We start from the raw sequence: 27,933 nt of genomic DNA, 5'->3' as shown, positions 1-27,933 counted from the left end.
AAAGCTGTACAACCAAAGGAACTCATCTTAATATGATCATACGTCATGGTTCTAGTATGAACTCTAGCTGCTTGGACCAGCTGGAGATTGTTTCCCACTCCTCCCCAATCTTCAAGAACTGTACTCATCCAGAGTGAGGAAAAGGGCTGGTGAATTCATCACTCTGCACCCCTCACATCCAGGCCACTCTATCTTTGAACTGTTGTCGTCTGGTCGGCACTACAGAGCACTGAGCACCAGAAAAGACAAGCACAGAAAAAGTTTCTTTCCTCAGGCGTCTACTTTATAATCAGTTAAATGCCCTCAGTGTACAATAAACGTGCAATAACGACACTATTTATATTTACCATACCATAGCTTGTATTCACATGCTCTTACATTTGTAACGTACCATTTACTACTAATTATTTTACTCCTCACCAACAGACTCTACTGCAACAAAACGTGTTAAGACGCTTGGGTATCTTCATGTGTTTCTTCCAAATATAATGATGTTTTTGGCTTTTGTCTTCTGGGGTGTTACAGAAGGTGAGTGTTTCAAATCGTGTCAGAAATATACTTTTCTCTGGACATATAAAATACAATTCCTTGTGAAAAACAATGCTTTTGTGGCCTTATGCTGAAGTGTTTTTGCATTAGTATTCAGACCCTCATGGGAAAAAATGCAGGAAAAAGTCTGTTAAATAACAGAAAAGAACTGTTGAATTAAAAACACTGCTCAAATATTTTGTGTGCCTACAATTCGTAAAATCTGTAAAAAAAAAATTCTTTGAATTAATCATTTGGTAGCAATAGCACACATGCATGAAAATCACTGAATTTAGCAGCATTCAGCATAACATGTTTTGGTTAGTCCTCGACCCAAACACAGACTCTACTCCTCAGCACAATATTACCCTCCAAAACAGACAACAGAAACCCTTTATATCCCCGCATAATAGAACATTAAACATTAACAGGGCCTAACACAAAAACTAGCTAAACTACCTAAACAATGGGTTGTTATGTCTGAGCTAGGAGCTGAGTAACACAAAAACTACACAAACAAGAACTCATCCAGAGTGAGGAAAAGGGCTGGTAAATTCACTCTGCACCCCTCACATCCAGGTCACTGGATCTTTGTCACTGGAACTGTCGCCATCTGTTCAGCACTACAGAGCACTGAACACCAGATGCAAAAATGGGGAGGGGGAGGGGGGTTGTTTAAATGGTACGGAGCCCCTTAAGGGACATGGTGGTGAAAACAATCAGAGTGAGTGAAAAAAAAATCAGGGTGGGAGGAAGATTTTTTTGCGTTCTCTCGCAAAACATTTGCGTTCTCTGGCAAAGATTTTTGCGTTCTCTCGCAAACCTTTGCGTTCCCTCGCCTTATATACCAGAATAGCTCAGTATATAAACGTAACCCGCTAAATTGCACGTTAAGCGTATCCTCTAGAAAGAAAACTTAACGGGATAATAGAGTATAAAAGGCCGAACTCGATATACAGTTTGTTATACGTTTTAAATGTAGGAAAGCAGGTAAGCCTCGAATATGAACAGAAAGCTCTAAATTGCATGTTAAGCCTTTTTCTCCCATAAAGAAAACGCGGCTTTATGAAGACGTTGATAAAAAAAAAAAGACCAAATATGGAATTATTAAAAATGTATTCAATGATTTTAAACATGAAAAACAATAACTCGCACAGGGTATTTTTCTGTATGGAAGACATAATTTTTATATATATATATATATATATATATATATATATATATATATATATATATATATTTTTTTTTTTTTTTTTTTTTTTTACAGTTTTTATATTTCAGCTATTTGATCGCGCCGGCGCCTCGCAGCCTGTTCATTATTAAAATAATACACAGAATCACCCAAACAGATACAAAGTTACATTAGTCAATTTAAATAGTCTGTATTTGTCTGTGTCGTACAGCGTGAGCACCGGTCCAATCCACTGCGGCACATTTTTGTTCACTATGATTTTTTCATGTCGATATTGGAACGTACAAAGCCCGGTAAATTTAATGGTTTAGCTGCAAATACATCGCGAAAATGGAAACATTTGGATTTGTGCTGAAGAAGAGCGATACGTGAGCCCATACTTTCAGTTTCGCTTTAAATTATTTATTTTAGTTTATTTATAGCTAAATAAGCTTATACCTATTATTATATACTGCATTATATTATATTTATTCATTAAAAATTAATAAGTTATAATTTTTTGGTTTTGGTTTTTGGTCTGTTCTGAATACGGTTACATTTAAAGGATTTGCTGTGGAGTGCGGGGAACTAAAAACTTTTGCGTTCTCTCGCAAAGATTTTTGCGTGGGTTCGGACAACCACTTCCTGTTTACTCAGCTCAGTATGTTCACAGCGGAGCGGTTCATAAGAGTTTTATACTGAACTTGAACTCAAGTGGCCTATTATAGAAATACAGTCATTTAATTGCTTATAGTTTAAGGCACGGTCTTGGAACATTCTAAAACGCTTAATGTGGATTAATGTACTAAAACAGTGACAGCGGAGGCCCAATTCGGTATTAATAAATGCAATTCATATAATAAAATGTTAATATTAATACCCTTAGCATTACTCTCAATAAAGCAGTCATAAATGCAACTTGCTAATGTCTTTTCTCCCCACAGAAAACCTTTAGGATACAGAAAACGCTTAAGAGAAGCTAATGGACGAATTAAGACGGTATTTGTAGTTACAATGGTTTAAGTATAGTAACCAGGGTTAATTTGTTTGCTGCTTGTTTTAAAAAAAAATAAAATTAAGTTTTTGAAAGAAAAAATAAAACAAATAAGTCACGTAGCCTATTAGTCCCATTTTATTCAGAAATAATACTACCAGCAGGCCTACAGCGTGTTATAATACCAACATTATAAACACACAATAGCCTAGCACTCCACAGCAAATCCTTTAAATGTAACCGTATTCAGAACAGACCAAAAACCAAAACCAAAAAACTATAAATTTTTTTTTTTTTTTTTTATGAATAAATATAATATAATGCAGTATATAATAATAGGTATAAGCTTATTTAGCTATAAATGAACTAAAATAAATAATTTAAAGCGAAACTGAAAGTATGGGCTCACGTATCGCTCTTCTTCAGCACAAATCCAAATGTTTCCATATTCGCGATGTATTTGCAGCTAAACCATTAAATTTACCGGGCTTTGTACATTCCAATATCGACATGAAAAAATCATGGTGAACAAAAATGTGCCGAAGTGGATTGGACCGGTGTTCACGCTCACTGTAAAAAATAAAAAGTTGAGTTAACTTAAAAAATTAAGTTAATCTGCTGCACAGCAATTTTGAGTTTACTCAACTTTAAAGGAGGGAAGTTGTGCCAACTCATATATAAAAGTTCAGTGAACTTCAGTGAAGTTGAGTGAACTACCAGTCAGAGTTGGCACAACTTATTTCTTGAAGTCCAGTAAACTCAAAAATGCTTTGCAGCAGATTAACTTAAATTGTTAAGTTGACTCAACTTAAAATATTAAGGTAACCAGCTGCAAAGCTTTTTTGAGTTTACTGAACTTCAAGAACTAAGTTGTGCCAGTAATTTTTTGCTTGAAGTTCAGTAACCTCAAAAAAGCTTTGCAGCCGGTTTGCTTAAGTATTTTAAGCCAAATCAACTGCCTTTTTTTTACTATTTAAATGTATAACTTTAAATCTTACATCCAGACTCTAAGCCACATTGTATGCTCCTCCACATCCTTTAAGAATACAAATGCATGCAGTATGAACAATACTGTAAATATAACAAAAACAAGATTTTGTCATCATTACAGAAAGTATTTATTGGCATTCTACAAAATGAACACAATTTAGCTTTTCTCCACTCAAACTATGATGTAACTAGGATGTGACTATTTACAATAAAAACACTCTTAAACAAAAAACACACATTTAAAAATTATTTTTTTTAAGTGCCAGAAAAATGTAACATTAAAAATATTAAAATTCTGCAGCCTTAAGTAAAGTTTTAAATCAAAAGTCACAAAAAAACTTTTATATAATTTAAAGGAAGCTAAACTTTACCGTCATTTTAAACGTTCATCTTGCTCCATCTATTATTTTGGCACATCCATAATGCAACAAACACACTGGATCAAGAAGCAAAATATTTCAACTATTAACACAACACTTAAAGGAATAATTCAACCAAAATTATTCTGAAAATTTATCATTTACTCACTCCCATGTTGTTCTAAACCGTTGTTCACACTCAACACAAATTAAAATATTTTAATGAAATTTGAGAGACTTCTGTATTGAAAGGCTGTTCACCCAAAACTTCAAAGCATTCATAAAGAGATCATAAATAATTAAATAAATATATAAGTTAATATGAATTGAGCAGTTTAAGTCTCCTGAAGAGACGCAATTGTAGGGATGCATGAAATAGGATTTAGAAAATAGTACATTTGAAAATAGTTTATTTTCATTAATATTAGTATATTTATAACTTTGATACTAGTTTTACTTATTAATATTATTTACATATATTATCTATTAACATTTTTGTTTTTCCTATAATGTATTTTAGCCTGTATTAGGGTTTTACACACTCACACAAAAACTAAACAAAACAGCATGTAGTTTCAGTTAGGTACTTTTATTTTTTTAATTGACATGAACTTGAAGCAAAAATGAAAATGCTCTAAAAACAGTTATTGGCTAAATACAAATAATAAATGACAGTTGACAATGAACATGAAAAAAATACATCAGAAAGTAAAAATAGAAATAGAAAATAAATGACAAAATTTCCAGGAATAATGTATCTTCAGGATCCTCTGTGATGCCTTTAAGCCCATCAATGTGGTGTGATTGAGTGGCAGTTTCTCTGCAGATGATGAGGTTGTGAATATGATGCATCTGAAATACACAGTTGAGTTTACAGTTAAAGAGTGTCCATGTGTTTATGTAAAAACAATTATGCTTATGAAGGCCATAAGCAAAAATTGACATAAGCAGTATGCCCTTCAAAATATTAAAAAAAGAAAAAGTGATTTAAAGTGGGATCTTAGGATAGTTTTATATAGCTTTAACACTAAGGCATAGACTCAAGTAATAATTTTAAGAAAAATCTAACAATGAATAAACTCATTACCTCTATTACTTAGTGGAGAAGAGAGTATCCTTAACCGAACAGAGCTGGTCACACAAAAAAGAACCTAAAAAAAAGAAAAAGACATTATTGGCAATGGGAAACAAGTTACAATATGAAAGTTAACATTTTATATACATTGTAAGAAAGAACTTCACCTGTTGAAACTGTGTTGATAGTCTGTGTAGCTGGATAGTTGATGTCCAGAAAATGAGTAATGAGGTGTTTTGACAATTTTTTTTTTTTTTTTTTTTTTTTTTTTTAAAAGCCAGGAATAAAAAAAAAAAAACTAAACTCGGTTCTAAATAGACCTTTAAAGAACCATCTTTTTAGAGTGTACTTATAATGCAGTGCTAATTGACATAGCTTTTAAGCTATCACTGTATAGAAAACTAAAATATAATACAATTTCTGTTTTTTTTTTTTTAATACATGTTATATAAGGCTCAAACTCACAGCACTTGCAGAGATGGAGCAGCATTTAGTGTGAAATGCGTGATGTGTAATGTGATCACGTGTCTTCAGAAGACTTTGTTTAAACCATTCGATTCTTATGTATTTGTTTTACAATCTCTTTATGAACATTTTGAAGCATCAGAATTTTAGGTGAATAGTTTTTCAGTGAATGGACAGAAATATCTCAGGTTTCATTAAAAATATCTTCATTTGTGTATTAAAGATGAACAAATGTCTTATGGGTTTGGATCGACATGGCTGTGAGTAAATGATGACAGAATTTTAATTTTTTTGGATGATCTAAATTAAGCCAAAGAGGACAGCAACAGCAGTGGTAAGGCCATGTATATATTCCAACACAATCTGCGTCTCTAGTACTACATCCTAGGCACCTTTAGGTTTGAGTGGATGACAACATCATCTTCCAGTAATAGTTAAGATGCTCATCTTCATACCCTTGGTGTGGACATCCTCTGGCTTTGTGTCCTGCAGTAAAAAAAAAAAAAAATATATATATATATATATATATATACACATATATATACATATAATCTGTTTGGGTGATTCTGTGTATTATATATATATATATATGTATATATATATATATATATATATATATATATATATATATATCTATGTGTATATATATATATATATCTATATGTATCTGTTTGGGTGATTCTGTGTATTATATATATATATATATATATATGTATATATATACATATATATATATATATATATATATATATATATATATATATATTTCCTACTAAATATTGACATTAAATGTTTAAAACATAACAAAAATAATAACAATAAAATTCTGGATAAGGACTAGTTTTTACCAGTACAGAAATAAGTCAGAAATAATACAAAAAATACATGTATAAACAAATACTGCATATCTTCACTGTATGGAATAAACTGACTCTTATTGAAGCTGCTAAATTTGTTCAGTCAAGAGGAGTGAGTGTTGTCTTTTTATTTATTTATTTATTTATTTTGTGTAACATTAACGGAACAAATATCAGCAGGTTTATGAGGCTAACGTTAATGCACGGATCAAATTTACTGACACACAGGCGATTTTATCTCAGACGTTGACTCTCATTTCAGACTTACTAGTGATTGTTTATGTAAATAAACACATTTTGACATAACTTTATGTGTATTTGACAATTTAAGCGAACTAAGCTGCTACAGAGAGATGAATCTGTGATCGCATATTTTCTGCACGCTTCGGTTGTGTCAATAAACACGTTTATCATCTTACACGTCTTGCACTTTCACATATATGCACCAGTATCGCGGATTCACAAAAAAAAAACAACAACAACAACTGTGTGCCAGATAAACTAGTAAGTTATATCGCCTAGCACAACGAAATACAACACATAATTAACCTCTATCTGGTTAATTATATACTCGTTTAATCGACATTTGAACTGTTACTATAAAAATATATCTGTATACATACCTTGCAAATGCTAACGTTAGCTGATCGTGCTTGGAAAAACAAAGATAGCTAACTAGTTAGCCGCCAGACTTCATTCAACAATGTTTATTCTTTCTTTAAAAACATTTACAAACCTAACTGTGTAGTTTATTTGGCTTACTTTCTATATTAAATCTGGGCAGAAAGAACTTACCTTAAAAGAAGACATCCACTCCCTTTGCCATCGTTGTTTATGTTTGAAGCTGTAAACTCTGTGTATAGTTCAGCGACGGCACTTTGCGCATGCGCAATAATGTCAAGTTGACCGCTCAAATGAAGAAATAAAAATACTGAGTTTGCTCAACTTTCTTATTTGTGTTCATTGAGAAAAATATAGTAAACATTGAGTTAACTTGTTTTTATGTGTAAACTCAACATTTTGCTTAAAAATGTGTCCACTTGACTTACATTTTTAAACTGAGTGAACAATTTGCAAGTTGGAGTTTTTACAGTGCTGTACTGCACAGACTAATACAGACTATTTAAATTGACTAATGTAACTTTGTATCTGTTTGGGTGATTCTGTGTATTATTTTAATAATGAACAGGCTGCGAGGCGCCGGCGCGATCAGATAGCTGAAATATAAAAACTGTAAAATATAAAAAAATATAAAGATTATGTCTTCCATACAGAAAAATACCCTGTGCGAGTTATTGTTTTTCATGTTTAAAATCATTGAATACATTTTTAATAATTCCATTTGGTCTATATCTGGTCTTTTTTTATCAACGTCTTCATAAAGCCGCGTTTTCTTTATGGGAGGAAAAGGCTTAACATGCAATTTAGAGCTTTCTGTTCATATTCGAGGCTTACCTGCTTTCCTACATTTAAAACGTATAACAAACTGTATATCGAGTTCGGCCTTTTATACTCTATTATCCCGTTAAGTTTTCTTTCTGGGGGATACGCTTAACGTGCAATTTAGCGGGTTACGTTTATATACTGAGCTATTCTGGTATATAAGGTGTGTACTGAATTTGGTCCTACAGTGTTTTACATTTTAGAATGTCCCAAAATCGTGACTTGATGTATTTATATAATAGCCTACTTGAGTCCAAGTTCAGAATCAAACTCTATGAGTCGCTCAATTGCGAACGTGCAATGTAGGAACCACTACAAGCTGTAAAGTTAACAGGAAGTGTTTGTCCGAACGCAACTGGTTTTGCGAGAGAACGCAAAAAAATCTGAAAAATATTTTTCCTCCCACCATGATTTTTTTTTTTTTCACTCACTCTGATTTTTTTCACCACCATGTCCCTTAAGGGGCTCCGTAGTTTTAGCACATTAATCCACATTAAGCGTTTTAGAAGGTTCCAAAATCGTGCCTTAAACTATAAGCAATTAAATGACTGTATTTCTATAATTGGCCACTTGAGTTCAAGTTCAGTATAAAACTTATATGAACCGCTGCGTTCTGAACATACCCAGCTAACAATTTTTGGTTCCCAGAACGTTCTGGGAACGTTAGGCTTTGGTTCCCAGAACGTTCCCAAGAACGTTCCCTATTGGTTAGCCAGGAAAGTTTTCTTAACGTAAATAGAACGTTCCCTGTAGGTTTCCAGAACGTTCCCCTAACCTACAGGGAACGTTCTATTTACGTTAAGAAAACTTTCCTGGCTAACCAATAGGGAACGTTCTATTTATGTTCCTAGAAGGTTCCCTGAAAGTTCTCTGAAGGTTCCCAGAACGTTCTCCTAACCTCTTCACTCCGATACCGCTGCCGTATGTCAGCACTCCCGCGTCCCGTAGTAAGCAGCATGGAAGACGGACGGATGTGGACCTCAATAATCACTACTACAAACCATGTCTTGTTTTAAACTATTGTTTAATCCTTACAGATATTTAGAGCACATTTAGCCACCATAAAATGACATTAAATTATCCTTTAATATCTTAGATTTGTTTTATTCGTTAATATATAAGATTACCATAACCCAGATTTTGTTTATTAAAGCACCAAATAACACTGACTTCAACAAAATATTGGATTTTAAAAATGTGAATTTTATTTTTACAGACATTGAAAACGAATAACATTTATTTTACTTTACTTAGAATAATATTACATTCGTTTCTTACCACTGAATAAACGACGATGTGCTTCTCTCTTTTGGTCAGTACACAAAAACTTCTCCGGTAACATCATGTTCTCTTCAATTAGACGTGTCAAATTTCCCTGAAATCACAATATTTACTCTCGTATATATAATAATTATAAGTAATTATTCATTAAAGCGATCAATCAACGAATGTTAGTCAGTCAGTAAAACGAAATGACCGTTAATTTTTAAATTACGCGAGTGCGCGGCTTTCTGTGGAAGGCAGGATCGAGCGCGTGCTGGAGAAGCGCGTGCATATCAGAGGCGCGCAGAAAAGAACTATACAAACAAACCCAGTGTTAATGATATGATCTTCTGACTACGCTTAACCTTGGCTTAATTGGAATTATATTATAATTATAATGCGATTTGACCACTTTGATGTCTACACTTTATTAAACGCTTATTTCAGACATGAAATTCTGCAAAAAATAGTTTATGATGAAAAATACATTTCAGCATTAGAATGATCAGAAAGATATTCCAAGTTTTTATTAGTTTACAGGGATGTGACAACTAAAAATAACCTGCAGGGAACGTTCTGGGAAGGTTCTTTTTAGGTTATAAAAATAAAATATAAAAACAACCTGCAGGGAACGTTCTGGGAAGGTTGTTTTTAGGTTATAAAATAAACCAAAAAATAACCTGTAGGGAACGTTCTGGGAACATTCCCTGTAGGTTGTAAAAATGCAATCTAAAAATAACCTACAGGGAACGTTCCGGGAACGTTCTCTGTAGGTTATAAAAAATAAAACCTAAAAATCACCTGCAGGGAACGTTCTGGGAAGGTTGTTTTTAGGTTATAAAATTAAACCAAAAAATAACCTGCAGGGAACATTCTGGGAACGTTCCCTGTAGGTTATTAAAAAGAGAACCTATAGGGAATGTTCCTAGAATGTTCTCATTTGGTTCCCAAAAAAAAAAAAAAAACGGGAACCATAGGGGAACGTTCTGTGTTTGCTGGGTACTGAGCTGAGTAAACAGGAAGTGTTTGTCCGAACCCAACCGGTTTTGCTAGAGAACGCAAAAATCTTTGTGAGAGAACGCAAAAAAATCTGAAAAATATTTTTCCTCTCACCCTGATTTTTTTTTTCACTCACTCTGATTTTTTTCACCAACATGTCCCTTAAGGGGCTCCGTAGGATACAGTTGAATTAACAGGGTATATTTTATGCAGTATTTTAAAGTGGTGTTCTTTGGTGTGGAGGTCTTATTAAGAAAATATTTATGGGGCAACACACATGCTTCAAACTATATTATCAATTGAGGCAGCCCAATGGGATCTGCCTCGGAAAAAAAAAAAAAAAAAAAAATCTGCCGAATGTTTATTGTTACATTTCTTCTCAAAAATGCCAGTGATGTCCAGTAACAAAGCCAACTCCTTTGTATCCATGTGGTTATATGTATATGGACCTTGACAACTGTATTAAATCTGTGGGAATAACAGTATATTCTTTGAAAGGAATAAGGGAGTCATGGACAGTCATGAAGCATTCATAGGACAAGAGTTTCCCAAAGTCATCAAACAAAGAAAAAATATAAATTAAACCTCTATTAATCCAATGAGTGAAAAAAAGAGATTTGTTCCAAAAAGTTATATCCATATTGTTCCACAAGAGAGTTTTATGTGGTGAGAAGTTGTGGATGTAACAATAGTGCAACAATAATGGAATAAAATTGACTAAACTGCTCCTGATGAAAATTAGCTAATATAAAAAGGAAAGAAAAGTAAAGGAAAGGAAGTGACATGTGGCCAAGTATCCCATATTCGGAATTTGTGCTTTGCATTTAACCCATCCAAGTACACACACACAGTAGTGAACACACACACAGAGCAGTGGGCAGCCATATTGCTGCAGGTGCCTTGCTCAAGGGTCTCACCTCAGTCGTGGCACTGGAAGTGGAAGAGAGCACTGATCATTCACTCCCCCCCATCAACAATTCCTGCCAGACCTGAGGCTCAAACCCGCAAAGTGGAGGCCTTCAATTTTATAAAATATATAATTAGAATTAAAAAAACAAAACATATAGCATTTGGATTTCTTAAATGCCTTTGTAGCCAATTTATTTTAAAAGTGTAAACAGTGTTATGAAAATTATACACTGTAAAAAAAATCTGTAATGTAATATATTTTGATAGGGGGCTGCTTTCGACAGAGAGACAACAGACACGTACTCTGCGAGCTTACTTGTTTACTTAGAACTCACGCTCAAGCAGGTCACACACGTACATACAAGGGGGCGTGGTTTAAATGTAAATGTCACTTATAACATCTATTACACTCCTCCCCATTTAGATTTGTACATCTTCATTACAACATAAACATCTTAGAAACATTTTTTTTTTTTTCTGCATGTGTGTGGTGTCAGGAAAACTCAATAGCTTCCAAACATTTAGATGACAGCATTACAAACATTATAACAGCTGTTTCTTTTTTCTTACATCAACACATTAGCAAAGAACACCAATGATACTGTAACTTATAAATCCAATCTTTTCAGAGCAGTACGAATCCTCTAAGGGTATCTGCGAACAGTTTCCACAGCAGGTGTTGCACACCCTGGATCTTGTGCTGTCAAGTTCTCAGTGTTTTCAGGGCTCTTAGGCTCAAGGATTTGCGTGCAACAGTCCCCAGCGGTAGGAAAGTTCAACGGTCCACTGTTGTCATCAGTGACACTTGAATTCGGGATCTCTAACACACCATGCGTGGGGGATCCTACTGCAGCATTTCTTGACAACATATGGTCTACGTGCACAGTGCACCTTCTTTGACCCTCCTGCACGAGATAACTTACAGGACCCTTCCGCTCGATCACCGTTGCACTCAACCATTTCTCCTGCCCTCCTCTGAAATTTCGGACTCGTACTGGTTCTTCCTCCACAAAGGATCTTAGGACTCGTTTTCCTTGGTCATGTTGTCTCTTTTGTTCCTGCTGTTTTTCTTGAACTGACTTCAACAGATCAGGCTTCAACAGTGAAAAACGTGTTCGGATTTGATGCTTTAGAAACAGCTCTGCTGGTGTTTTTCCTGTTACGGTATGAGGTGTACTACGATACATTATCAAGAAATTTGCCAATTTGTGCTTAAGTGAAAACATCTGCTTGCTCTGTTTTTCACAAACACTTTTCAGGAGTGACTGTTTAAGTATCTGAACAGATCTTTCTGCAGCCCCGTATGAGGCCGGGTGGTAGGCAGGAACTCGTGTATGTTTTATTCCATTTCCTTTTAGGAAATCAGTGAACTCCGCGGACACTAGTTGTGGCCCGTTATCGGAGACCACCTCTTCTGGTATCCCATAAGCTGCAAACAAGCCTCGGAGAGCATCAGTTGTGAGTGAGGAGGTTATTGATGACATCGGTACGACCTCTAACCATTTTGAATGGCTGTCGATCACTACTAGGAAAAACTGCTTGTCTTTTTCTGCAAAATCAATGTGGATTCTCTGCCATGGCCTTTCAGGCCATCTCCACGGATGAAGAGGTGCCCCGGGAGGTGACTTTTGAACCACCAGACAGCAGCTACAGCTGCACACTCTCTCTTCAATGCAGCCATCTAATCCTGGCCACCACAGAATGCTACGAGCGAGGGCCTTCGTACGGCAGATTCTGGGGTGTTCATGGTGTAGCTCGTCCGGTAGTCTTGATCGATATTTGGGAGGAATTATAACACGCATTCCCCACAAAACACAACCTTGATCCTCCGACAGTTTATGTCTACGTGTGAAGTATGGCTTCAGATTCTCCTCTGACACGTAGTTTGGCCAGCCATTTACAGTATAATTCCACACTTTCGGTTTCAGTCAACGTGCGAGACGCGAATGCTATTGGGCGCTCTTCTCCATTGTCCATAATGTGCGAGATCACGGCGCCCACCCCATAAGGTGAGGCATCACACGCTAATTTCAGGGGTCGGTTGCCATCATAATGCACCAGCACTGTGCTACCGAGCAACAGCTGTTTCGCCTCCTCAAAAGCCATATCACAAGCAGCAGTCCAGCTCCATGGTTGCTTCTGTTTAAGCAGATTATGTAAAGGCTGAAGCCTACTGGAGAGATTTTGCAAGAAACAACCATAACAATTCAGAAGGCCCAAAAAAGATCGTAACTCAGTGACTTTGTTTGGTTTCGGGGCATTTACAATTGCTGCTACCTTTTCGTCAGTATGGTGAAGTCCCTCTTTGTCGATGCGGTGCCCCAAATACTCAACGCTGCTTGGCATGAACTGACACTTGGAAAGTTTTACTCTGAGACCATACCTCTCCAGCCTCGTCAGCACTTCGTCCAGTTTCCTGATATGCTCCTCTTTTGTGCTGGCAGTGACAAGGATGTCATCCAGGAAACAGGTAACATGATCTAGCCCTTAAAGGATTTGATCCATGACGGCCTGGAAAATAGAAGGAGCACTGGCCACTCCATAACTCAGACGATGGTACTTGTACAAGCCACGATGTGTATTAATGGTGAGGTACTTCTCTGAGTTCTGGTCCAGTTTTAATTTCTGATAAGCATGCGCCAAATCTAGTTTGCTAAGTTCGCCTGCTAGCTTAACGAACAAATCCTCTGTGTTGGGTAACGGATATGTTTCCTCCTCCAGGTTCCGGTTTATAGTGACTTTATAGTCACCACAGATGCGGATGGACTTGTCACTTTTAGGCACAACTACAATTGGCGCTGCCCAGTCACTTCTGTCAATTTTGGATACTATGCCTGCCTTTTCCAGCCCATCCAGTTCCTTTTCCACCGCTTCTCGTAACGCATAAGGAACAGGTCTAGTTTTCTGAAAGATCGGTATTGAATCAGGATGGACTCAGATAGTTGCTTTAAAATCTTTAATTGCGCTTGGTTTGTTAGAAAAAACCTCTGTGTCTCGTCTCAGCACGGCTTTTACTGCTGGGTCAGAGGCCACTTCAGCTTTCTCCACATTGAAAATGTTTGGCCAGTCTAAGTGAATTTTCTCTAACCAGTTCCGGCCCAGCAGGGCTGGTCTTTCCCCTTTGACAATGACCAATGGCAGTGTCACATTCTGCCTTTCATACTGCACTGGCACATCAATGGATCCCAGTAATGGAATTCTCTCACCTGAATATGTAATTAGCTGCATGCTGGTTTTGCTTAACGGAAGGTGAGACAGAAACTCCCTGTATGACAGTTCTGACATCAGTGACACAGCTGCTCCTGTGTCAAGCTGCATGTCCATGCACTTGCCATCCAATTTCACATTCACCACAATTCCTTTTGTTCCATCTGAGGTTGTGTATATATTGTATATACACCAAATAACTCTGATTCATCATCTTTTCCTTCATTACGGCTATCTGCTTCCACATACTGTGTCTGTCCAGCTGCTCTTTTATTTCTACAGGCTCTTGCAATGTGTCCGATTTTGTTACAAACATGACATTTCTCATTCTTGAACCTGCAGTCTCTAGCAGAATGTTTCCCAGCACATCTGTAACATTTATTACTTTCTTCTTGTCTCTGTTTCTGGTATTTTCCTTTTTCAGACTCATCTCTCCCCTTAAACTTACCTTTTCCTCTCCTATGAAAAAGTTTTGCTTCATTCACAGCATTCACTGACTGTAAATCCTTTGTTTTACCCGCAATTTCCAGCGTGTTTCTCGATGCGAGCTCCATGGATGATGCAATTTCGCAAGCCTGGTTAAACTTCAGATCCTTTTGACTCAGCAGTTTGCGTTGCATCGACTCTGCATTTACATGCTTTAACAGTCCATATGTCTCTGCCCCGATCACGGATAGAAACACACTAACCTTTTTATCACTTGCGATGTCATTTGCCAGCAGCCACTGTTCAAAACGCTCTATGTACGATTCAAAATCCTCCTTTGCTTCCTTGTACTCATCCACACGGCCAAACTGCATCGCTGCCATGTTAGCTACGTTGTTAGCGGCTTTTCACTCGTGCCTTGTTCCTTTTTACTTTTACGACAAGTGCAACACAGTATTTCTCCAACACTAACAGTCTCTAAATATACTCTTAATCCTCGTCGCCACTGTAATATATTTTGATAGGAGGCTGCTTTCGGGAGAGAGACAACAGACACGTACTCTGCGAGCTTACTTGTTTACTTAGAACTCACGCTCAAGCAGGTCACACACGTACATACAAGGGGGCGTGGTTTAAACGTAAAGGTCACTTATAACATCTATTACATGTAAAATTGACAGTAAAGAACTGTCATCTGTGGTTGCTGGAATTTTACCGTAAATACGGTAGCAACGTTTTACGGTTTTCACTAAAATTTACAGGTAAATACTGTAATTTCATTAACTGAAATAATATTAATGTACCAACCTACTGAATAACTGAAATCTGTTTTCTACCTTTGTAATACACTGATAACCACCAAAAGCAGGTGGTGATGAGAAAGTCACTTGATGAACCAAAGCTCATCACAAACAGCTTTTAATTATTAACATATAGAGAAGGTGCACAGTGTCATTCACACAAACACTAAACACCATCATGATAACACACATGAAACTAAAATAATGCAATAAAAAGTTTTTTTTTTTTTTTTTTTTTTTTTTTTTTTTTTTAGTTTATGAGACCTTTTTTCCATATAAAGTCAAGGAAAAGTTTATTGACAATGACAAAAACACAGCAAATGAACTTGATGCTGGCGAAGGACAGCCTATGATGTCACTACCAGTGTAACTGTGAGTATAAAAGGGCTCCTGTAAAAAACGTCAATTGAATTGAAATCAGAGAAATATGAGCAAAAAATGAGCAGTAACAAATGAAACAGTAATAACAAATATTGCGAAATCACAAGAGGCAGACACCATCATAAAGATTACAACATGTGGCAGTGATAAAATTTTGAAACAAGAATAAAGAGATATTAAAAGCAAAATAAATAAATAAATGGTTAATAATAATAACAATAATAATGAAAACAATAAAAAAAGAAAAAAAGAACATCTAAACAAACAAATGCAGAAGGTGTTATAAAAAACAAGGCAAGACTCAACTTGTTGAAAAAAAGGCTACTGTGATAGCTTTTTTATTATTATTTTTATTTTACTTGAGAAAATGCAGAGGGATGAAGCAAGAATTTTAAGCTCATTTCATTTTGCAAGTGAAGAAAATTCAAACCCTACATTTATGAGTGTGGCCGTGTGTCCGCCAAAGCATTTTTTGGGAGTGAAGCATTATTTAAAATGCCAGGAGTGTCACAGTTTGCTAAGTAAGCATTTATTTCACGCTGAACTTTTTTTTTTTTTTTTTTTTTTTACCTTTGGGTTAAACACACAGCTCAATACTGTCACTTTAGTCAGCTTACCAATCACCAAACCATACACCAAACTTAACTTGCCAAATGGGTTCCCATTGATGTTAATGCAGGACATTCAACAGAGACCAAAACAGCTTTGAGTAGTTACAGTCAAAGAAAATGTGCTCAGTGGTTTCAGTGTCACTCTCACAAAATTGACCTAATGAATCTGACCTATGGACATGTGTCATTCACACTGATCTGTAATATATATACAAAATTATATATAATACAATATATATATATATATATATATATATAGTTGAGAATGTTACCATGGCTGTCCATCATTTCCAGTAAAGAAAAATTATTACGTTTAAGTGCAGTCTTTCTTCCACTTTAGACCGACTTAGTTTTGGATTTTTTTAAAATCAGAATGAAATCTGGTGACTTTCATGGCACTTGTTTTGTGAACACATACAGCAATGAAGTGGTGATAATCTGAAACACCCAGAGTGCAAAATACACACTCATCCCGCCTAAGAACTGGTGCAACTGTATCTCAGAGAAACGTTTAAGAATTTGTCAAATAAATTCAATAATTTAGTCATAATAAAGAAAAAACACACACAAGGGGATGAGAAATATACACACCTACTCACACACACTCACCTATGAACTGCTGTCTTCAACACAGAGCAAAATTTTGAGAGTATGTGAAATCAATTCAATAATTCAGTAATAATGCAGAAAAAATTAAATGAATTGGAAATCTGCAACGAACAGCTATTAGAGGCAAGAAGCGAACACTGTCTCTCAGGCTTGTTCCTTTGTACCAAATACTAAAATACTGCATTAAAATATATATTTATTAAAAATATATATATATTTTAAAAATTGTATTGTTTTCGATGGGGAAGAAAATTGATAATAATTATTACATGAATAATAATTAGTACAATAAAATAAAAAGATAAAATATTGTGGAACGAAAATTTATTAAATTGATTTTACTGAAGAAAAAAAAAAGATACATTTCAGGTGTCCAGTCACTTTTGAACATAAAGAACATGAGTATGGCTCACACAAGGGTTAAACCAGTTTTCATTAAATAAAGACTTATTACAGTTTACAATAAAACGATTATTCCAAATACAAGTCTTGTAAGTACTGAAGTTGTGAGAAAACGCTAATTTCCAATACAAAAATATTTGCTGATGAAAGACAGATAATCAGAGAAGTAACTTGGGCACCTTAAAATCAAATTTTTTTCCCCAATCACTTGAATTTGCCACAGATTTACACCATTTAAAATGTAGAGATATCTTAAAGATGATCCAGTGGCTGATGATACACAGGGCAACTTTTTGAGCAATGTTGCAGGGCAACTTTGGGTAATGTTGCTGTCAACGGGCAACCAGGTGAGACACACGGCTCACAATCGAGCTAAATTATCCAGATAGAAATGTGTTTTCAATTCTCAAAGGAAACGAGCCCAAACAACATTGCTCAAAAAAAGTTGCCCGGCAAAATTTAATTTAATTTTATTTAATTTTATTTTATTTAATTTTATTTTATTTTATTTTATTTTATTTTATTTTATTTTATTTTATTTTATTTTATTTTTTTATTGCATTTTTAATTTTATTCAATTTTCAATTTAATTTTTAATTTTATTTTAGCATTTTTATTTTATTTAAATTAATTTATGTATGTACGTATATATCAGGTGTTTGATTTGTAATTATGAAGTGTAGAGTGCAGATTAATGTGGAAAAAAAATATTTAAGAATTTTAGCATAAAGCAAAAATAAAAAAAAAAAAAATGAAAGGGTCTGAAGTCAATAATTTCATAATAGTTTATTTTATTGCAGGATTTCTATATGAGACGATCTGTTGCTGTGCTTTTTATATTCTGAGGCCTCTGACGTCGATTTATGTTGCACCTTATTTAGAGAAGATGTCAGGTTTGCATTTCTCATTGAATTTTTAAAAATTTCATCCATGTTTTCTTGCATAATGGCTGAAATTCCCATAATCTCTGTATTAAGTCACCTTCATGGGATTTTTAGACATAAATGAATATGCAACAGTGTGGAAACAACTTATTGATTTGCTTTAATTGTATTAATTGTATATATTCATTTGTATTAAAACCTTTTTGTTCACAGAAGTCTATCTTCTCTCTGATTTTTTCATTTTTATGGTGATCTATATTTCAGGTTGGTAAATCCAAACATTTTTATGATCATTTATCATGCTGTCTATAAGTAATACAGTGACCTAATAATACCAGCATTTGATAAATACTTTAGTGTATCGTGACTAATATATTAACTTTACCACCTCACAACTAAGAAATGTAATATAGCTCGTCAGTTGTGAAACTATTTTATCAATAGTTTGTTGGAGTAGCGTGAAAAAAAAAAAAAAAAAAAAAACATTTTCCCTCTAAAGAGTTTTGACAAAATTCAACTACTGTCTGGAACTGCTGCACAGCTGTGCTTTTACTGAATAGTCACATACTTTAGAATGCCGTCAGCCAATCAAAATCAAGCATTTAACAGTCACATGGTTTAAGGTTTGCTGTTATTCTGTTTCAGTTCTTTTGAGTCGTGCTTGGGGAAGTATTGTACATCATGCAGAGTCTGAAAAAATAATAATAATAGCCGCATGCGTAGTCACGATTCTGCTCGTTGTCATCTACATCACTGACTGTAAGTATTTCTGTCTTTTTCCATTTGTTTGTAGATTATAAGTGCTGTGAACCTGTTTTATTATCTTTTATTAACTTTTATTTATAATCTCCATTATAAATAATCACATCTAAAGCAGAAATCAAGAAAACATTTGGATTAATGTATTATTTTATTTTATTTTTTTATTTATTTATTTATTTATTTTTTAGTATTTACTGAAAACAAGGAGATGCCATGTCATGGAGAGATATGGAAATGGATATGGAAAAAAATTATAGATGTAGCTGCATTCAGCATTTTCATTCTGCCTTCATTACAATTCACCCTCTTGTTCATCGCTTTTAGAGTCGCTACAGGAGGTTAGTGACTCTTTATCAAATCTGTGACATTAATAAGAAATAAAAAAGGCAAAATATTCACCAATAAGAACAGCAGTAATGATGTTTAACACTGAGAATTAATTAGGCCTCATCTTTGTCCATAAATTAATTTAGAAGAAACAGAAAAGTGTTGCATTTTCCTGTTGAAAACCCTTATTACAAATGTCCATATGCTGTTACAGAATACTGAAAATTATTTAATTAAACCTTACACAAATGTTGTCATGCTTGTGTTTTTAGGGTTTTTTGTCTCCATCAGTTTCCCACTGTTCTTTTTTCTGACATTTTCCTTTTTGGGTGACATAAACAAAGAGAAAAGCTGTAAGTATGTGATGAATCCATCTGTCTATAGTTCTGTGTGATCAGTGAGTAAATACAGTTTCAGTGTCTGTATATCCTTAAATCTGGATGTTTCAAAGACCAGTGTTAAAGTTTAATCTGAATTTATGGCTCAAATCTCAGTTCAGTGGTTAAATTGTGAAATGTTTTCTCTGTTACATAATTATCTTTACATTTAGTGTTTTTCCTTTGATATTCACAGTTTTAAATATCCAAGTAAACTCTATTTTGAACAGATTATTAAATTAAAATATTCAAATCTATTTTTTCAGGTTCAAATTTGCTCAATATAATATCATGGATGATGGTCATGTTTATTATGACTGCAATACTGCTCTATTTCTACATCATGGCGCTGAAAAATGAAAAAGGTACCATTCATTTCTAATAACAGGAAATTATTAAAACCCATATATCTAATTCCCTTTCAGGGCAAAAGGTTCATGTATGTTTCACTTATAAATGAACATTTGAACATGGATTTCACCAGTCACTGAATATTTAATATAATAAAATCTAATATAATACAAATATACTTGTGCAGATGCTGCAGGATGGATCTGTACAGCTGTATTTGTACAAGTGATGTGGATGATTGTAATGTACATTGGTGTGACTGAAGATTTGGGTACAGTATTGATCATCTACTGCATTTATCTTTCATATGTTTTTCTATCTTGATCTAGGTTTATATATGCTTACAGTATGCTAAGGGTTTGGAAGTGATTTTCATGATAATGAATATTTCGTGCTAATAAGCTGATATTGGTAAAACTCTAGTCTATATTGCTCATTTACTGAAAGCCATAAAAATATGAATTTATATTAATTTATATGTTTACAACAATTTAAATGTGTCTGTGTGTGCTGATTTTTGTGGACATGTAACTACACAAAACCACATGAATGTAACATGCTGTAACATGTAACAAAAAAGAATCAAATAGCTTCTCCAGAACTACACAACAATATCTTAATATAGGAATGATAATAAAATAGGAAATGAATATAGATTAGATTAAGAATAGTTCAAGATGGATTCTGATTCTAATGGTTAATCAGTCATTTTGTCCATAAGTCACTGATGTATGCATTCATTACATTTGATTTCAAGTTTTAGTGGGTAATTGAACAGTGTTATGACTCTAAAGTGAATGTATTTTAAATAGGTCATCTGAACAAAGATGTTGAATCTGTTTTACAGATCTGAGCCTCACCTCTAAAAAGATGTTGTATGTGTTTGGATCAGTCGGTGTTGTTTTACTGAACTCTGTTACACTGATGACTGAACTGATACTGAAAGCAGGTGAGTGAACAGAACATCTTATTCTACAGTGTTTCATGCTAATATTATTGAAAAAGAATATCATGAAGATGCATTTAAATAATACAAATTATCATAGTGTAATATTTTTATTTGATCTTCAGTCAATGGTGAGCATGCAGTGGGGGATCTGAGAGTTGTCGTCTTCTCCTCTGAAAGTCTCTTTGTCTTTTCTCTGCTAATTTTACTCTTGTATGAACCCTGTAAGTACAACTGGAATTATTATTTCATATTTTCATTATAAATCTTCAACATTTGTTTAATGTCCTTTACATTAATTTAAGCAGGTCATTATGTGTTCTGGTGTCTTTTGTTCATAATGAAGAATTTCAAACTGATTTAATGGCTTAATTAATTCAGCCCTTTGTATGTTTGTTAAATTCAGGAATCAGCCATTACCATTAATGGTTTTGTAAAAATATCTTTTCTCTCCTTGCTCTTATTGTACAGGGATTTCTGATATAAAGTGTCGGCCATGTTGTCAGGTTAGTATTATTGCACTGATTAAATATTCACAGTAAACCTGAAATTTAGTTCATATATTTAATGTTTATTACACACATTTACATACGTCTTATCCAGAAAGCAGCGAGGACTGATGATGTTCCAGTCACTGAATCAAACCAGAACCAGGCTTCACAGGTCAGTACCTTTAAGATGGTTTTATTGATTTTATAATCAACCTACAATAAAATACTCTTTGCTTCATGTTAAACAACCATCCTAAGTAAAGATTAAAACATTTATCTTTTCCTGAACCCAGAATGCAGCAGGATCTGATGAAGCTCCAGCCAGTGGATCAAACCAGATGCAGAACACAGCAGAATCACATGAAATGGAAACTCTCCTAAAGACTTTAGATCAAGAGGCTGGTAGGAGTGACATGACAGAAGAAACTCCTGATTCAGTGGAAACACAAACATGATTAACTTTGAGAGGAAAACACTCTTTATCCAACACTATGAGCATTTACTCGAACTCCCACAAGTGCAGAACGTGATTGATGAAAGATCAAGCTTATCCTTTATGTGTAATGAAGCTTTTTTTTTTCTTTGCTTCGAAATTAGCTGTAAATGTGTTAATTGTGGCATATAACCACGATTGGATGACAAGAGCAGATCATTTGTAACTCTAATAAGAGCAGTCTCAGTACTGTGATACAGTCTAAAACCTGACTGGAAATCCAGATACCATTTTTCTGTAGGAAGGAAAATAATTGTGAGGATACAACCTTTTCTAAAATCTTTGACAGAAAACGGAGATTCGAGATTGGTCTGTAATGAATTAATTTGTTGGGGTCAAGTTGTGGATTTTTAATGGCTTAATAGCAGCCAGTTTGAAGGTTTTGGGGACATATCCTAATGACAGTGATGCGACACTGTAATTGACGGCTGCATGGTGACAATTTTGTCTCTAATAGTATCGATCTTAAAGTCATTACTGCTATTGTGGCGATATGGATGAAATCCATGCCAGTTTTTGCACCTTGTCGGCAAATTTGACTTGGTAATTTATTTTTCCTTGTCTGCCGCCCAACGATTAAGAATTTAACTATTTAATTGCCCTAAAATTTAACTTTGGATCAGCCACCGTTACATAAGTGGCGCCCGACGTGGGGCCCGAACATTGAACTCACAAACTTAATAACCTGAACCTCGAACATTGAACTCACAAACTTATTAACCTGAACTCCTGAACTTAATGACTGAAACCCATGACTTGATTTTGATATGAACTTGTATTTGATTTGAATTGTTTGAACCCAGTCCCTGAGTCTTAATAATTGGTCATTTGACTTAAGGTTTTCCATACTTTAAAATAATCGAATTTGTGAGTGTAAGGAAAAAAGGGTTTAAATGATGTTTGTTTTGTGAACATTGTGTAAAAAAAAAAAAAAAAAAAAAAAAAAAAAAAAAAAAAACTTGTTAAACTGTTGAGAATTTGCTGTGCTGTACTGGAAATTTGATTGGTTAATTCTGAGATGTGAAAATGTGAAATGGAAAAAAATATGTAGTAACTAATTCTACCATTGTTGGACATTTAAGTGCACTGAATAATTGTGGGACAAACCTATACTTGTAGTGTGGGTTCTCTTTGTGCATTCTGCTATTGTGACAAGTCGTAATATTGTAACTTTATTTTTCAAACACTGATATTGTCACTGCACCACACTGTACATTACACATTCAACTTGCAATCAAAGATGGCTGCCACACCCCCACACTCCCCATCCACTTTTGTAGAGATGGAAACCCCTGACATTGAAACTCCTAACTGGCCTTATGCTCTACGTCCACAGCCTCTTCCCCCTGGATCCTTCCGTACGCCTCTCCATTTCAGTCCTTCTCAAGCCAGCACCCATGTACGATTTGTGTCACCAACACCAGCTGGTAGTACTCCTATTCAACCCCTCACCTGGGAACAGGAACGGAACGCCGATCACATGCAGATATGTACATCACCAGTGCCTTCACCTGTATCTTCAGTGATGCAGCAGGACTTACCAGGAATCTTACCAACTCCTGGAAAAGAAATGCAGCAACTCACTCAACGGGTGCAGGGAAACTGGGACACATTATTAGAACATATGCAAACTCATGAGAAAAATGTTGGTAAACTCACACAAGAATTTAAAACGACATCTGCACACCATGACAAATTGATTGCTCAACTTGCTGACAAACTAGAGCACAACCAGCAACAAGTGCTTGCGTGCATATCTAAAAATAAAGAGGATGTTAAGGAAGAGATTGATCAACTTGTTAAATCAGTGAAAATTGACATTTCTGATGAACTTCATAAAGCCCAAACCACTTTTGTGTCTGAGGTGAGGTTTATGATGGAACAACTTCAAGATGAGCTTCAACAAGATATCAAAACCTACCTAGTAACTTTCCAGAGAAATCATGACCAGATGTCTGCAGAGCTTACCCAATGCACCCAAACCACCAGAACACTGTACAGCTATGCAAGATCTACAAACTGGAATTAAAGAAAAATTCCAAGATCAAGAGAAACAGTTGGCTGGTTTAAAGGTGAGCGACCCATCCCCACATCCCACTACTTCTGAGTCACCTGCAATACCAGTGACTGGTCCACCGCCTCTCACTCTTCCTGTGATAAAGAGTGATCATCTTAAACTTACATTTCCTACTTTTGGGAGGTCGTCGGATGATGCTGACCCATTGCTGTATCTCACCCGATGCCAAGACTTCTTTGCACTTCACCCTCTGACTGATGCTGACATTTTGGCCACTTTCCGCTCAGTCCTATATGGCACTGCCCGGGACTGGTGGGAAGTAGCACGATCATCTATAACAACATGGGATGAGTTTGAGTCTGCTTTTCTTTCTGCTTTCCTTTCAGAGGATTATGAGGACGAACTGGCAGAAAGGGTCAGAACAAGAACACAAGGTGATCGAGAATGCATAAGAGACTTCGCATTTACATACAGAGCACTGTGCAAGAGATGGAAGCCTTCTTTGACTGACAGTGAATTAGTTAAAATGATTTTGAAGAACATTAAGCCATACCTCGCTAGCCAGTTGCACAGTCGGGTGAACACCGTTGATGAACTGGTGAAATTAGGCCAACAGCTTGAAAAAGATTATGAACAGCAACAACAATATGAAGGACGGGTGGGTTTTAAGCAACCCACATCCATGCCCCAGAGACCTGTTTCTAGTCGCCCAGCAGAAAAAGAGAAACCACCTTTAGTGCAGTGTTGGCAATGTAAAGGACATCACTCACCTGGCCACTGTCCTCGCTTTGTCTCTGCTCAGTCCTTTCAACCCACCAGTTAAGTCCATCCCTCCAACAGTAAGCAGGCAACATTTCCAGTTTCTAAAACTGTTGGTCCTCCTACCAATCACTCTATTTCTGCTTCATTCACAAAAAAGACCTCAACAGCTTGTAAGAAGACACCACCGCCTGCAGATGTTCCACAACAATTAGTTGTCCCTCTGAGTATTGGTACCTGGAAGGGGAAAGCTATTGTTGACACAGGTGCAAGTTACACCCTCTTGCATGAGAATCTTTGCAAGGAGCTCTCTGCACCAAATCTTTGTCCATGGACTCGAGGACCTCTCTACCTAGCCAATGGAGAAGCAGAAATTCCACTAGGATGGGTAAACACATCAATCACTCTTCATAAAAAAGTTTTCACCATACCTGCTGTTGTTCTTCCAGCTTAGGCTTTAGCTTATGCTGTCGTACTGGGCTTGGACTTTATCTTTTTTAGTGGCCTGCAGATCAGAAATATTCTTTTAAGTCCAATCCAAACGAGGATTATCCCTTTCAGCCTGGAAATGCCAGTGTACCAATTATCCCCACACAACACCAAAAAGAGAAGATGGAGAATAAAAGTGACTCTACCTTAAAAGACCAGTATGAGGTAATTGAGGATACACTCTACCACAAAACTCACCAGTCGAACAACCAAGTGCACTACCGAGTATGCATTCCTGTTAGTTTGGTACCATCCATCCTACAGCATTATCACTCAAATCCTTGGTGTGGCCATGTTAGGGATGGGCGATATGGCCTAAAATCCATATTGCGATATACATTGCAGCCTCTTGCGATAACGATATATATTGCGATATATAAATTATAATAGAACCATTTCAGAACAGGTTACATAGACCCTTAGGAAAGCCAAACTGCTTTTTTTTTTTTTTTTTTTAAGAAATAAAGAAACGTTGCATGTCGTTTTGAGAACATTTATTGTGCAAAAGCAAAACTGTAATTAAACAACACAATGTTGCAGATAAATAAACTAAATGTAGTGCCTTTTAGAAAGTTTCTGTGATGTGATGAGCCGATGAAAGGGAAGATGGTGCTCTGCCTGGGCTTTCTTCAACTCCTTTCTTCTTTTCCAAGAGTATGAAAAGGCACTCACAATTTTCTTGCATACGCCAACAGCACGGTCAATTCGGGGTCTTTCACACTTTTTTCTGTTGACAAATTTGTAAGATATTATTAGTTAATTTCATCTATAATCTCTCTCTCTCCCCACACACACTGAACAACTATCATTACAACTACTGAAATGCTTGATTAAGATTGAATGAACATCACTTAACACAAAATGCAACATTAAAATAGCATTGGGTATACAACTGATCAGAGGCAAATTCTACATCTCTAAACGCAAATGCAACATTACTGTGCAGTAATATAGGCAAATATTACAGTATAATGTTAAAATATAATTCTGCACTATTATATGAATATTATATGAATTATTTTTGTTATATATATATATATATATATATATATATATATATATATATATATATATATATCAAAAATAATTCATATAATATTCATATAATACCAAGTGGGTTTATATATATAAATATTTATTAAAATATTAATATTATGCATATGCACAAAATGTTTTAACCTACCGATGGCGAGGTGCAGCCTGTGTCCAAAACACTGCAGCCTGGTCCAATCATTCAGAGACGCTGCCTTGACCACGTTCGTTCCGTTATCAGTAGTAATGCAAACTTGGCGTTCTTCTTTAAAAACCCCATGACTCAAGCGCTTCCTTGAGTCCTTGTGCGATCTCCTCGGCCGTTTGTTCAGCGAGGAAGTACGACGTCTGCAAACACCGGCTGCCAAGATTCCAATACGAGATACGGCTCGACCGCAGGTCCGTTGTAGTAGCAAAGTATTTCAAGTCACACAGCTCTTTTCAACATTTTCGCGGAGCTCGGCATACAATTTTGGCATCTCTGTTTCTGTGAAGTATTTGCGGCTTGGCACAAATACAAAATACTCCAAATGTTTAGTTTTGAGGTGGTAGAACAGATTAGTCGTGTTACCTCTCTTAGCTGGAACGTTTGCCCCACACATTCTACAGAGTATATTTTGCTGCTGCTCGTCGGACGGCTTAAAGCCAAACCACGTCCAAATAACAGATGTTGCACCAGTCTTTTTCACGAGCTCCTCTGTTTCGCTGACGTTTTCAGCCATGTTTATTTAAGATGATGCGTTGCAGCCGGCTGCAGCTCGTTGCTCTAATTTTCGCGGGTAGATTGCGTCATCAAACATGCATTATCGCGATAATGCAATAGAATTAGAATCTCTATCGTAGGCCAATTTTGTATCGTTTATATCGCATATCGTTTATATCGCCCATTACTAGGCCATGTAGGTATTTTTAAAACCTACAAGCGTATCCATGATATTCTGGCCTGGAATGTGGGTAGACATCAAGCATCACATTAAAAGCTGTGTCAAATGCCAAACTTTAAAAGGAGAAAGCCAGAAATCTGTGGGAAAACTGCAACAGTCACCACCCGTCCCAATGAAATGCTTGGTGTAGACATCATGGGGCCATTGCCTAGAAGCACTCAACAAAATGAATACCTCTTAGTCTTTGAAGACTACTACTCTCGCTGTGTAGAATTTTTCCCTCTTCGAAACGCCAATGCTCAGTCCATTGCACTCCTTCTTCGGAAAGAAATTCTAACCCGATGGGGAGTACCCGATTTCATTCTGTCGGACACAGGCGCACAATTTGTTTCATCATTGTTTCAAGAACTGTGTAAAAAATGGAGCGTAAAACCAAAGTTGACAACATCTTATCATCCACAAACCAATATGACGGAAAGGGTTAATCGCACACTTAAAAGTATGATCTCTGCCTATGTGGGTGACAATCACAGGAAGTGGGACCAATACTTACCTGAATTCCGTTTTGCCATCAATTCAGCTGTTCAAGAAACCATTGGAATGTCACCTGCAGAGCTTCACATGGGGAGGAA

The 27,933-nt window shown here is 35.6% G+C and overlaps 1 protein-coding gene across 1 annotated transcript; it reads left to right on the top strand.

Annotated features, from left to right (window-relative positions):
* Positions 1 to 329: 329 nt before the first annotated feature.
* LOC127157642 (uncharacterized) lies at positions 330 to 22,581 on the top strand. The gene is made up of 13 exons (XM_051100888.1): positions 330 to 528; positions 18,290 to 18,382; positions 18,587 to 18,637; positions 19,019 to 19,132; positions 19,324 to 19,473; positions 19,735 to 19,815; positions 20,106 to 20,204; positions 20,378 to 20,461; positions 21,038 to 21,139; positions 21,262 to 21,360; positions 21,608 to 21,642; positions 21,740 to 21,799; positions 21,921 to 22,581. Exons 1-13 carry the CDS (start codon positions 489 to 491, stop codon positions 22,080 to 22,082), a joined length of 1,170 nt encoding a protein of 389 aa, XP_050956845.1. The 5' UTR covers positions 330 to 488; the 3' UTR covers positions 22,083 to 22,581.
* The last annotated feature ends 5,352 nt before the right edge of the window (positions 22,582 to 27,933 follow it).

The sequence above is a fragment of the Labeo rohita genome, unplaced genomic scaffold (genome assembly GCF_022985175.1).
Source record: "Labeo rohita strain BAU-BD-2019 unplaced genomic scaffold, IGBB_LRoh.1.0 scaffold_114, whole genome shotgun sequence".
NCBI lineage: Eukaryota > Metazoa > Chordata > Actinopteri > Cypriniformes > Cyprinidae > Labeo > Labeo rohita.
Note: the sequence above shows the minus strand (reverse complement) of the source record. Positions and strands in the feature narration are given on the sequence as shown.